This window comes from Anopheles arabiensis, chromosome 3 (assembly GCF_016920715.1).
Source record: "Anopheles arabiensis isolate DONGOLA chromosome 3, AaraD3, whole genome shotgun sequence".
Taxonomy (NCBI): Eukaryota; Metazoa; Arthropoda; class Insecta; order Diptera; family Culicidae; genus Anopheles; species Anopheles arabiensis.
Window position 1 is genome coordinate 75,546,206 of NC_053518.1, and position 11,496 is coordinate 75,557,701.

The following is an 11,496-nucleotide window of genomic DNA, read 5'->3' on the forward strand; positions in this document are numbered from 1 at the left end:
TATGTTAAATTTTCCATTCATTCATTAATTGGGATGCAAATATTAGCACATTTTAAGGAATCACAGGTTTCCAGCCAAGCTAGAAGCTGTTTTTCGTAACATCGAAGGATACAAAATAATAACGAAATTCAATGGGGTCTTTATGGCAAATGAGCTTTTGTTTACGGATAAGACTATAAAATCTAATAGACAGATATCATAATGCTTTTGATAGCTATTTACCAAGATGTAGTACTTAGTAAGATTACTAAGCTATGCTCTGGATTGTGTAGAGTGAATTTATCGTTTTTGACAAAGGATCAGTCGATTCAAATCTGTATTTTTTTATGGGTAAGACCAAACAACGCTAAGCTTTGCGTCGTCATTCGTTTGTGTTGCAGCAATTCCAACTCGAACAGAAAGTATTTAGAACGGTACCAAGAGACTAATGAGACTTGTGGAATGATTCTAGCTTGATTATTATGTTTGCATTAGTGTCTAAATACATTTGTTCTGTAATAACCTACTCATATTTATTGAGAGTTATTGCTCCAATTTCGAGTGACCTTTCATATTGATGGTTTTGAATACGTTTAGCAGATTAAATGTGCGAAGATGTATTTATTAATATCCCATCGGACCCCATAAGGCCTCGAGCCCATCTTCTAAGTGTATGTGTTTAATGTTAGTGCGTTGATAGAAGCTATGGATTTATTTTGAACCAAAGTTCTTGATGGAGGTAACACTGCAATGGTATTGATACGCCTTTGCTAAAGGTTAACTTAGCAAGAATTTCATGTGCTGTATTATTTAATATTCATTCAATAATTTTTTATAAAGCATTTGATCCGATGGGTTGATAGCGGGACTGCCAAGATATTGTCATCAATTTATTGAGATTCAAATAAATTGATTGTGCCCCCGATGTAATTAATTAGCGAGGTCTCTCAATCTCTTATCATGTATCTACAATGTAGGGGCATTCACGTCCATCTTGCCGTTAGCCTTGAGTATTTCTTGAATATTGCTTTAGTATGAAGAAAGAGATTTAATTGAATGTTAAAAAAATTAGCTTTGTTTTATAAAAAAAATGCTACAAGACTAAAACGTTCTTTTAACTCTTTATTGGATTCTTTATTGGAGAAGAGAACTATTTAACTCTTTATTGTATCTCCAGCTTTAAGGCTCCTTTCATACGCAATTATCACATTTTACATCAGCTATAACAGAACATCCCTCAAACCCTCATCTGAAACGCAAGATAAAAAGGTACAAAATGCACGTTTATATGTGCATATGCTGAGCAAACTGACTATACCCTTCAACCCCTCTTCTTATCACAGTTTGCGCGTGAATATGCAAAGATAAAATTGATAAAACTAATTTAATCAACAAGCTGGGCATGATTTTAAGATGATGTTGCCTAGCGCAGAACATGTCTGTCAACACCATGTTATCTGCTAACCAATTTAAAAAGGCAAACGAAACCCAGTCCGGTTCGGGCACACCGTGCGAACCATATTTGCGGGAGCATTATCTACTTGTTTGCCAGCTTAGCGTCTTTGGGTTCCGTTTTGGTTCTCGACCTCGTGCAGTACCTGTGGCCGCACCATAAAACGATAAGAATGAGTAGTATTTCAATTGCCGCGGCAAGGTACAGGATGTACGGTGCCATGTGCTGCTGCTCGTCCATTTCATCCTGCCACCAGGTCCAGGTGTTGTTGTGTAGGGCTGGGTCCGATCTACTGTCTGATGGTTGATTGCGAGGTGCAAGAGCGTCCCGTTTGAAGCGCTCCACGTCGGACTGTAGATCTTTTAACAACTCCGGATATTCGTCTGCCAGATTTACTCGTTCGCAAGGATCTTCGACAACATTGAAGAGACAGGGTTTTACAAGCGGTTCACACGGAATCGCTTGAACATCTTCCGCACATTGGAGTGTAGCATTTTGACGAATTTCTCGTACTTGCTCTTCGGAAAGTAGCATCGAGCTACCAATAAACGAATCATTTAATAGTTGAGCAAAGTAGTCTTCTTCCGGGATTTGATCTTCTTGGTCGGAGAGCTGCCCTAACCATCCATCATAAATCCCTCGCGCAGTAGTTCCATTGATATACTTCCAGCCCTGTTTCATGTAGCTGCGGTAGCCATATCGGCGATCGACATTATGCATCACCACCGTGCGACCATCGACTGAAGCCGATTGTAACGTTACCCATTGGTTCTGGCCATCGATCGGACTGCCAGCTGGGATAGACTGGATGCCAGCCGCATGACCAAGTGTGGGCAACCAATCGCTAACGTGAATCCACTGCTCGGACACTACACGCTTCCGGGGTAGCAGAGGGCTCCATATGAGTGCCGCACCACGGACTGCTCCTTCCCAGGGTGAATACTTTTGCTGCGATAAGAGAGGGTCGTGGCATTAGCTCTTTTGTATCTATTGAGAATTATTACAGAAGGATCATTTGGATGTTATAGATACAACAATTCTTAACATTCTTGTTGAAGTCTAGCTCATTGGTGCATAGTTAGAGTTTTGAGGGTTTTTTTATTAATGTTGATCGGGATCTTATAATTTATGTTAAAAATATAAAAATCAAGCATTTATTTGCATCGTTAGTAGAGTTATTTATTTCGTAACATTGATATGTTTCACAAAAACATTATTAATGATTAATCACAAGGCAAATTGTTAGAAATGTGCTGTTTATTTATTTATTTAGTATTATTTTAGTATCACAAAGATTAAGTTTTTTTTAAATTAATTTTTTGTGTCATATTTCCTAACAGTTTGCAGTTATTTTTATTGAAATAGTTGTTTTCTTTTTTGTTTGTTTAAATGCGAATAATACCCATTTCTTTCCTTTTTATGATACCGTCATGCTACTTTCAAGTCTTTTTCCATTTGCATTACTCATTTAATTTCCCCCTTATCCAATCATTTTTCGCAGCACATTTGCTATTCTTTGCTCCTTTAGATCTTACCACCATGTACCTTAGCTAGCAGTTTAGCTTCAACCTTAGCAAACAGTGCCATAAAATATTCCATAAAGCTCTGAAAGGTGCTGAAAAGCTGCTGCAAATTATGGGTCGGCGATTGTGTGCCCACTCCCTCCAGCCACCACGTCCAGGTGCCATTGTGTCGCGCCGGATCGGCCCTAATGTCCGACGGTTGCTGGCGCGATGGAACGCTGCGCTTCCTATAGCCGTTAACATCAGTTTCAAGCTCCCGTAAAATGTATGGATAAGCATTGGCTTGATTGTTACGCTCGCAGGGATCTTCAACTATGTTAAACAGGCAGGGACGCTTGAGCGGCTCACAAACAGTTCCTTGGGCGCTTGAACATTCTACCGTCGCTTTGGAACGAAGCCGTTTAACGTCGTCCCTGGTGAGCTGCATCGAGGAACCAATGCTCTGCGAAGCGGTCAGCCGTTTGTAATAGTCTTCGTGCGATATCTGCTCACCGTCCTTCAGTTGCCCTAACCACCGATCGTAAGCACCTTTAAACGACGTTCCGTTGACATACTTCCAGCCGCGCTTAATGTAGCTGCTGTAGGTAAACTCATTGTGAGCGTTATTCATCACAACCGTACGGCCACCGCTAGACGAGGAGGTTAGTGTTGACCATTGATTTTGGCCATCGATGGGACTATTGTTGGGTGGGATTCTAAGGCCCGCTACATGGCCGAGTGTCGGCAACCAATCGCTCACGTGTAGCCATTGATTCGACACGACGCCCTTCCGCGGAAGAAGACGGCTCCAAATCAGTGCGGCACCGCGTACGGCTCCTTCCCAGGGGGATTCTTTTTGCTAAATTTAATGATACGGTTTGGTTATTAGTAGGTTATTAAGTTAGCACGTTTGAAGTTATGTGTTATTAATTGTTTGTTAATATATCTTATCGGTTATAAAATTAACATTAAGCTCCCTACGATGCAATTAAAAGCAAAGCACACCACTTACCCCACGCAGTGGATAGTTGGAGCCAGAATTGGCATGAATTCCCAATGTCGGTGCACCATTATCGGCGTAAAACAGTATGATGGTGTTGTTGAGCATGCGGCGCCTCTCCAAGCTTCGATAGATCCGCCCAACGCCCGTGTCAATCCGCGATACCATGGCTGTTGGGTAGAAAGCAAAAGTACCACAGAAACGGTAAAACGGGTGGAAAAACACGAGCGAAACGGGTTAAAAACCTGTCTGCACAGTAGTTGCCGCCCCGCACCGTATGACCCTGACCGTGACAGCCGCCGCCCGGGTGCGGTTGCGGTGGAAACAAACTAACCTGCCAGCGTGCGACGCTTCGGATCCTGAATGTAGTCGAATTTGGCAATCTCATCTGCTGGCGCCTGCAGCGGATCGTCCTCGTTGCCGGTGTGCGGGGCAAGATGCGTGAGCACCAGGAACAGGGGTTTGCTTCTGTTGTGGGAATCGATTAGACGGACGGCTTCGTCGTTGAACAGATCGGTCGCATACGTTCCGTTCGCGTCGTAGTTGACGGCGGTGTTGCGTCGCATGTCCAAACCGCGGGCAGATGTCTGGGAAGTGATGCAATTTTTAGCAATCAGATTCGGGAAGGGAAACGCTTTGTGGTGGGATGAGCAAAATTGCAAACGTCCAAGAGATGGCTTCTTCGACGAAGAAGATTGAAGTTTATTTTGGAATACGAAAATGTGTCATGCGAAGTATGTTTGATTTCGTTTCCAATTTTCAGGAATAGATATTTGCACATTAAATATTAAGTGTAGAAAATTTCTTTTAAATGGAAATAGATACAAAAAAATCTATTTTCTTGCTAGACTTTCAGTAGATTTTGTAATTTAATGGTTGAATTGTGTATAACGACGTCGACCACATTCAACAATGTGCTAAAAGTGGTCAAATTTATTTACATCTTTGATGGATTGATGTGACCTAGTTGATTGTGACCCATAGTGCTGAACATTAAACTTCTTTTATTTAAGTTAGTATTGATTTGGTTCTTACTAGCTTCTCTTTCCTTTTTGTCTCCTTCTTCTTGAAAAGATTATGATTATTATTGTTTGTTTTAGTTTTCTTATTATTTTTTGTTTGTATTTATATTTTCATTTGTTTATTAGGGATTGACATTTATTGTTGTTGTTGTTTTAATTTCATAGGAATAAAATGTTAATAAAAACTTTGATTAATATATTGATGAATGAAAAAAGGAATAATAATAATAATAATAATAATACTAATAATAATAGAAATAAAAATAGTAATAATATGGTAATAATTTTAATGATAATATAAAATAAAATTAATAATAATAATAATAATAATACTAATAATGAAAATAATATTGAAATAAAAAGTAATTAATAATAACAATATGAATAAGCAATACGTCAAAATAATATGAAGATCGGAGAAGAGAGAAAGCATTCCAAAGGTTTCTAAACCACAATTCTTTTCATTTTTTTCTTTTCAATCTTTACATCATTATTCAACGCTTGCGAGGTGTTTTTGAACAGCACCGTTATCAGAGATATATGAAAGCTGTTGAAAAACATTTTGCAAGCGTTGAATATTATTGTAAAAATTTTAATCTGAGTATGAAAACAGGTAATGTGTTTGCTACTTCTTTGTCAAATTGCCAATGAAACAAATTTGACTATCGGTGTACTGAATACATAATTGAGGCTAAAGCCACAGAGGGAGCAGTAGATAGTGGAAAAAAATGCAACGGTTTAACCGAGCTTAGCCACCTCCATCGAACTGCTGCAGATAAATCCAACCTTCATTGCAAACCATCATTGTTCGGGGTTGCTCAAAGTGCATATTCCATTGCAGTGCAGAAGTCAAAGTACGCATTACTAATTAAGTTCGTTGGAGATAAGGTGCCGTGTGCATAAAAATAAAAACAAGCCGACCATGAAGTGCGTTGCGCTAAATATAAATTTAAACCTGTCAACGGAAATGCAACTGCTGCGTCCTTCAACTAAAATCCGGCAGCGGGATATTATGTTACACATGAGTTTCGGTTCTTTGTGTAAGCCTGCGTTAAGCTGGTAAAAAAAGCAATTTTAATCGCTGCTTTTGAGATGGATGAATTACAGCGCAATGGTGACATAAAGAAGTGATTTAGCTGTGCCCGAAGCAATCACCCGTCACGTTCTTTGTGTGGGAAGGAAACTCCAACTCCAGCGTGGCAATCAAATCATTCCTTACCTCGTTCATCTGCAAGCTGTGGTCCCAATAGTCGATGTACGGGCCGAGATAGCCAAAGTGCGAGTCGAAGCCCCGGTAGGTCGGTGTGTACGCGCGCCGGAAAAACCCAAGATGCCACTTGCCGACCAGGTGCGTGCGGTAACCGGCCTCGCGGAAGTACTGGGGCATTAGCTTCTGGTCCAGCCCCAGACCCCACGGTTCGTCCGAGATGATGACGTGATCCTGCATGCCGATGTTCATCGGATGCTTGCCGGTCATTAGGGAGGCCCGCGATGGGGTGCAGAGCGGCGGCACGTAGTGACGGTTCAGTATGATACCGTCGTACGCGAGCGCATCGATGTTGGGCGTCGGGATTTGGTTCGATCCGTGGAAGCTGACATCATTCCAACCCTAGGGCAGAAAGAACGACGAGAACACACGTAGATTGGATAGATTGCATCGCTTGGAATGATCGAGAGACACCTGTCATTACATAAAACCGACCGATTCGGTTTCGAGCAAACACACCAGACACACTCGGGACAAACTCCTCCAACATCGGGTCACCCCTTCTACAGATCCTTACCAAATCATCAGCAACAATGATTACAATGTTGGGTCGCTCTTGGTGGGCAGTACTAGCACCAACTCCCAACCACAACAGCCACAGGGTCACTAGATACGGCACGGCGCGTTTCATCATGCACAGTTCACACACACGTGTCCGACAGCACGGGTACGATCAGTTTCATCAATTGGAATTGTATAATATCAATAATTGTGGTGGTTTGTCGCGGTTTTTACACTGACTCCATTGCACAAGTCAAACATCCCATTTGCAGACACTCTTTTGTTTTGTTTGCTTTCACCCCCTGTTATGCTCGTACACCGTTGTTCACTAAACTGACAGAGAGTCGGTGGCGCAAATTTACACTTCGCGATCGTTTGCACACTTTGGTGTCGTTTCGTCTATTGTGTTGTTGATCACGGCGTGTTAGCTCTTTGGCGCTCACTGCTTCACCACACGTTTAGCGTTGCTGCTGCTCCTTCTGTGCAGGCTCGCGACAGACTGATATCTGGCGTGGCGTGCGCCGTACACTTTTATTAAGTTTTTTTAGTACACCTGCCACGACGTTTGTTGCTTTCCCGTGGTTGGAAAGGGTGGGCGAATTTGCTAGTGACTAACACAAAGCAAGGGAGGGCTTGCTGTCTGGCAGGTTTGGTGGGGGCAGGAGTTCTAGCTCCGAGTGGCACGAGAACATTGCACGGAATCAGGCACGGTGTGACCGGTTTTATGGGGTGCCTCAAGTTCAACAGCTTCACTGACACTATATCGTCACGAAGAAGCGGCCCGAAGGTTCTTTTCGGGTGGTGGGGTTTTGGGAAGGTTTGCACATTCCGTACCCCTGCTGATAGTGCACGCGTTATCTAAATGGTGGCACTGCGTTGATCCTATGCGCGGTGGCCTCGTTTTGGGATCTTTACGAACCATTTAGATGTAATTTGGAGGGCACACAGGCAATGTGGAGAGGGGGATCGTTGGCTGCACTTGATGTGGTGGTGCGTTTGAAGATGGAGCTTTTATTACACGAATCAGTCTATCTTCGAGGTGATTGGGATTGGACAGTTGCTCGGTTTCTTTTCTTAAAAGGATATCTAATTCAGTTTCTAACTGTTTTAGAGATGAGTTTTTCTATAAAATAAGATCAGAAGACCTTCTTCTTCTTCTTTTGGCTCAACAACCGTTGTCGGTCAAAGCCTGCCTGTACCACTTGTGGGGTTGGCTTATAGTGACTTTTTTGTATCACCCCGCATAGCAGAATACGAGTTTTTCAGTCCTGCGTATGGCGGCACGGTCTAGTTGGAGCTTGAACCCATGACGAGCATGTTGTTAAGTCGTACGAGTTGACGACTGTACCATGAGACCGGCTATCAAAATACCATCTTGATATATTTTTTTGTTATTTTGTTGTATACCAAGTTCTGTATCAATGAATAATTTTTATTTTCTTTCTACTTCAAGTCTTTCGACAAAGTTTGTAGTTTTTCTCCGATAATTTAAATAACTATATGAATCGATTAAAAGTGTTTTATTGAACTTGAAATCGTGTGTATACAAGAAGCTGACTAATATGGTTTAATGTCTTACACTTCATATTTGATTTGTAATGCAGGGTTTTCATATACAATCCGTTATAGTATACTAGTTATCGGTATTATAGCGTCATAAATCCTAAATTGCGCATAGTGTTAACCTTGTGTAGAATAAATCTGTCACTGGAATGTTTGAATCCGGCGTAATCGGGATGTGTTGAATGTGCGTCGTTGTGTTGGCTCTATAAAGCTACCTCTCACTGAAGAGCCTCTCATTTGCCCGTCACATTCAAACTTGACGATATTAATTTCATTCTGTACAAGGCCAGAATAAAATGGAATATGTCCAATTAAGGGCTTACGACCACAAAGTCAGACTTTACGGCAACAAGTTAGCTAGAACGGATTGACTATGACGGCAAGCACTGTAAAAATAACAAGAAACACATATTTTCAATTTCAATTTTATCGCCTCTTCAACTTGAGTAAAGGCATTAAATTGCGATGAGTTACTCGTGTCTTCAGTCTTTCACATGACTTATTAACAGTAAATATTTTAAAGTCTTCTCTCGACTCTCGACGAGACCCTACGGAAATCTACCTTTTTCGTATGTAAAGTGCTGTTTTGTGTAGTTATCATTCACTAAAATTACAGCTTTTTGCAATGAGTCCTTGAATTTGAACTATATCCAAGTTACAAATCTTGCTTAACTATTCAATAGGGAGGCCATGACACTTCTTCACTGGCATCATACAATTCGACACCGATAGACCTTTTTATGGTGGACATTTCATTTCAGTGATCCCTTCAGCTTCAGGCACAGACCGTGCCGCCATACGTAGGATTGACTATCCTGCTATGGGGGGGGAATCAATTAGTCACTGAAAGCCAAGCCCACAAGTGGGTACAGGCAGGCCTTGACCGACATCGGTTGTTGAGCCAAAGAAGAAGAAGAAGATCCCTTCAGCAACAGACGTTTTATAATAAATTATATTTATAAATTCAATTATGTTTGTTTTGGCTAATAATATGTAAGTTCTTCTTAAGCAAAAGATAACATGCTGATAACACGCGACTCTTAAATAAATAGAGTGTTCAAGAGAAATTATTAGAATAAGGCAGAGACAAAACAATCAATTTTCATAATAATGCATAAAGAATGAAATTGAAAGAATTTTGTGCTTCATACATACAATCAAGTTCAAAATGTTGTGCCAGTTGTGTCAATAACTATCTCGGCACAGAGTGAATAGCTTTATATGACCCGTATTGGCTCGTCCATCTCAAGTAAACAGGGACGAACTGTGCAAATGGGACTTTTTCTTGCAATGTCGGCAATTTTCCCTATTGTATCTTCAGGATCAGTCTGTCCTTAAATCGAGGGATAGAAAGGCTTTTCCGTATAACGATTGTACATTTTTAACGATCTCTACTTTGCCTTTATGTGTCTAACACATGTTTAAATTCAAGACATATTTATTTCTCTATTGCTCCCTGCTATCGTTTTATTTCTTGAGTTGAGTACTGCTGATATGTAAATTCGTTTGTTGTTTTGACTTTCCAAGATATCGCTTGATAGAATTTTCTTGAACTTTCATTACAAAACCTAACTTTTTTAACAATACGTTGTTTTTAATGACAAATTCGTCTTGTTCGTGCATTGTTTGGTGGAAGGTTTCAATTTTATTGATTTAATTCGATCATGTATTGCTTTTTATTGCTCCCTTATTTGTGAGGCACTTCAAAAACTCTCTCACCCAACAAAGAACTGATTGACACCAGCCAGCAGCAATGTGCACATGGAAACGTGTGTTTGTCTGCTTTTTATTTGCTCAGCATTAGAATGCGTGTAGACGAGCAGTCACTGTTGATGTAATAAATGAGCTTGGAGCGAATTATTGATATCACCTCTTAAAAATAAACGACAAAAAATGGAGCACCTCCCAGAACCTTCATCACAAGCTCCAATTCTAATCAATACCGTATCACGCGTGTGTGTGTTGTACAATTTTACTCACATGCAAACCCACTCGGTACGAACGTGCGTGCGTGCATGGTTTTGTTCGCCCCAATCTTCCCTCCCCTCAGTCCTCCGCACTAATGATAGGATCGATTAAAGGACACGTACGGGGTACATCCTAGCTCCCTATATGACCACCATTATCAAAAAAAAAGAGCAATCAGAGACAGCGGGGAGGGGTCGGGCAAGGGGGCAAAAATTTCACTTCGAAACGAAATCCATAAACCGAACGTGCCCAAGTGGTCGGTGGCGAATTATTGTCACTCTTTAGTCACCCCGAGTCCTTTCCAGCAAGGGGGTTGCCGTGTAAATTTCGCACCACCAAGCTGAACTGTTGGACTTGAAAATGAGGAACAATGGTAGCTGGCAGAGCGAAAAAAAAAAATATCGACAGCGAAAGCATCAACTCCAAACACTCTAGTGCAGATTTTTGCAGACAAAAAAGGGATGCTGGAAGCTGGAATAACTGGGGACAGAAGAGCGGAACAATTTAACGGAAACGGCAAACACACAGAGACATTCGTAACGCACCAGCCTACCGCGAGGCGTGGTGGCTCGCAGGAAAGGAAGAAGCCATTCCATTTGCTAGAGCTAGAATGAATTTGAATGTAATATTTGCGGCACGAGCGCCGCCGTGTTAGAGGTCGTGCTTGGTCGTAATCAAACCGCCATATCGAAGGGAATGTGCGGTAATGGGAGGACGCTGGGGGGCTGGTTGGATAAAAATGTGGAGTGGCCGGCCCAGTCTCGATCAAGGCCGCCAACCGCCAAGACTTCGGGACGGGGTAAAGGGAGTGAGTAATAGCAACGGCAAAAAAAACACGCTAAAACCCCCTGAAGGTATGCAAATGGGGATGATTTTGGTTTTCGACCGAACCTTCACACACATAGAAGGGGGGAAAGTAGATCGGGCACAGTAGTAGTGGTAGTATTACAAAAGCAGTAAAAAGCTTCATTATCATACGCGTCACAGATGATTGCACTTTTGGAGGAATCCGGCTGGATGTCCATTAAAATGTCGGCCTGTGTGTGTGTCTGTGTGTATGATATCATAAAAACAATTCCAAGCACACGTGGCTGAATGTGGCGGAAACGGATGGCCGGTGGCCGCTCTGTAGGGCTTTTTGAGTGGCGATCCGGTTGTCTGTTCCGGTTTGAGCGTTCCGGTAGGTTCTAGAACTATTCAACTTGCTGCACGAACTGCCACAACTGCACGACTGTGTCCTG

General features: G+C 41.7%; 1 protein-coding gene across 2 annotated transcripts; it reads right to left on the reverse strand.

Moving 5' to 3' along the window:
* Nucleotides 1-1,088: 1,088 nt before the first annotated feature.
* LOC120903652 (arylsulfatase B-like) lies at nt 1,089-7,416 on the reverse strand. 2 transcript variants are annotated; one of them, XM_040313207.1, is made up of 5 exons: nt 6,741-7,416; nt 6,176-6,565; nt 4,269-4,521; nt 3,947-4,104; nt 1,089-2,380 (listed from the first exon to the last, which is right to left on the reverse strand). In XM_040313207.1, the coding sequence occupies exons 1-5, from the start codon at nt 6,855-6,857 to the stop codon at nt 1,517-1,519; spliced, it is 1,782 nt and encodes a 593-aa protein (XP_040169141.1). In that variant the 5' UTR covers nt 6,858-7,416; the 3' UTR covers nt 1,089-1,516. The 2 variants fall into 2 exon arrangements, with proteins under 2 accessions (XP_040169141.1, XP_040169142.1); XM_040313208.1 differs by lacking the exon at nt 1,089-2,380 and adding an exon at nt 2,649-3,793 and having other exon boundaries at nt 6,741-7,412.
* Nucleotides 7,417-11,496: the final 4,080 nt, after the last annotated feature.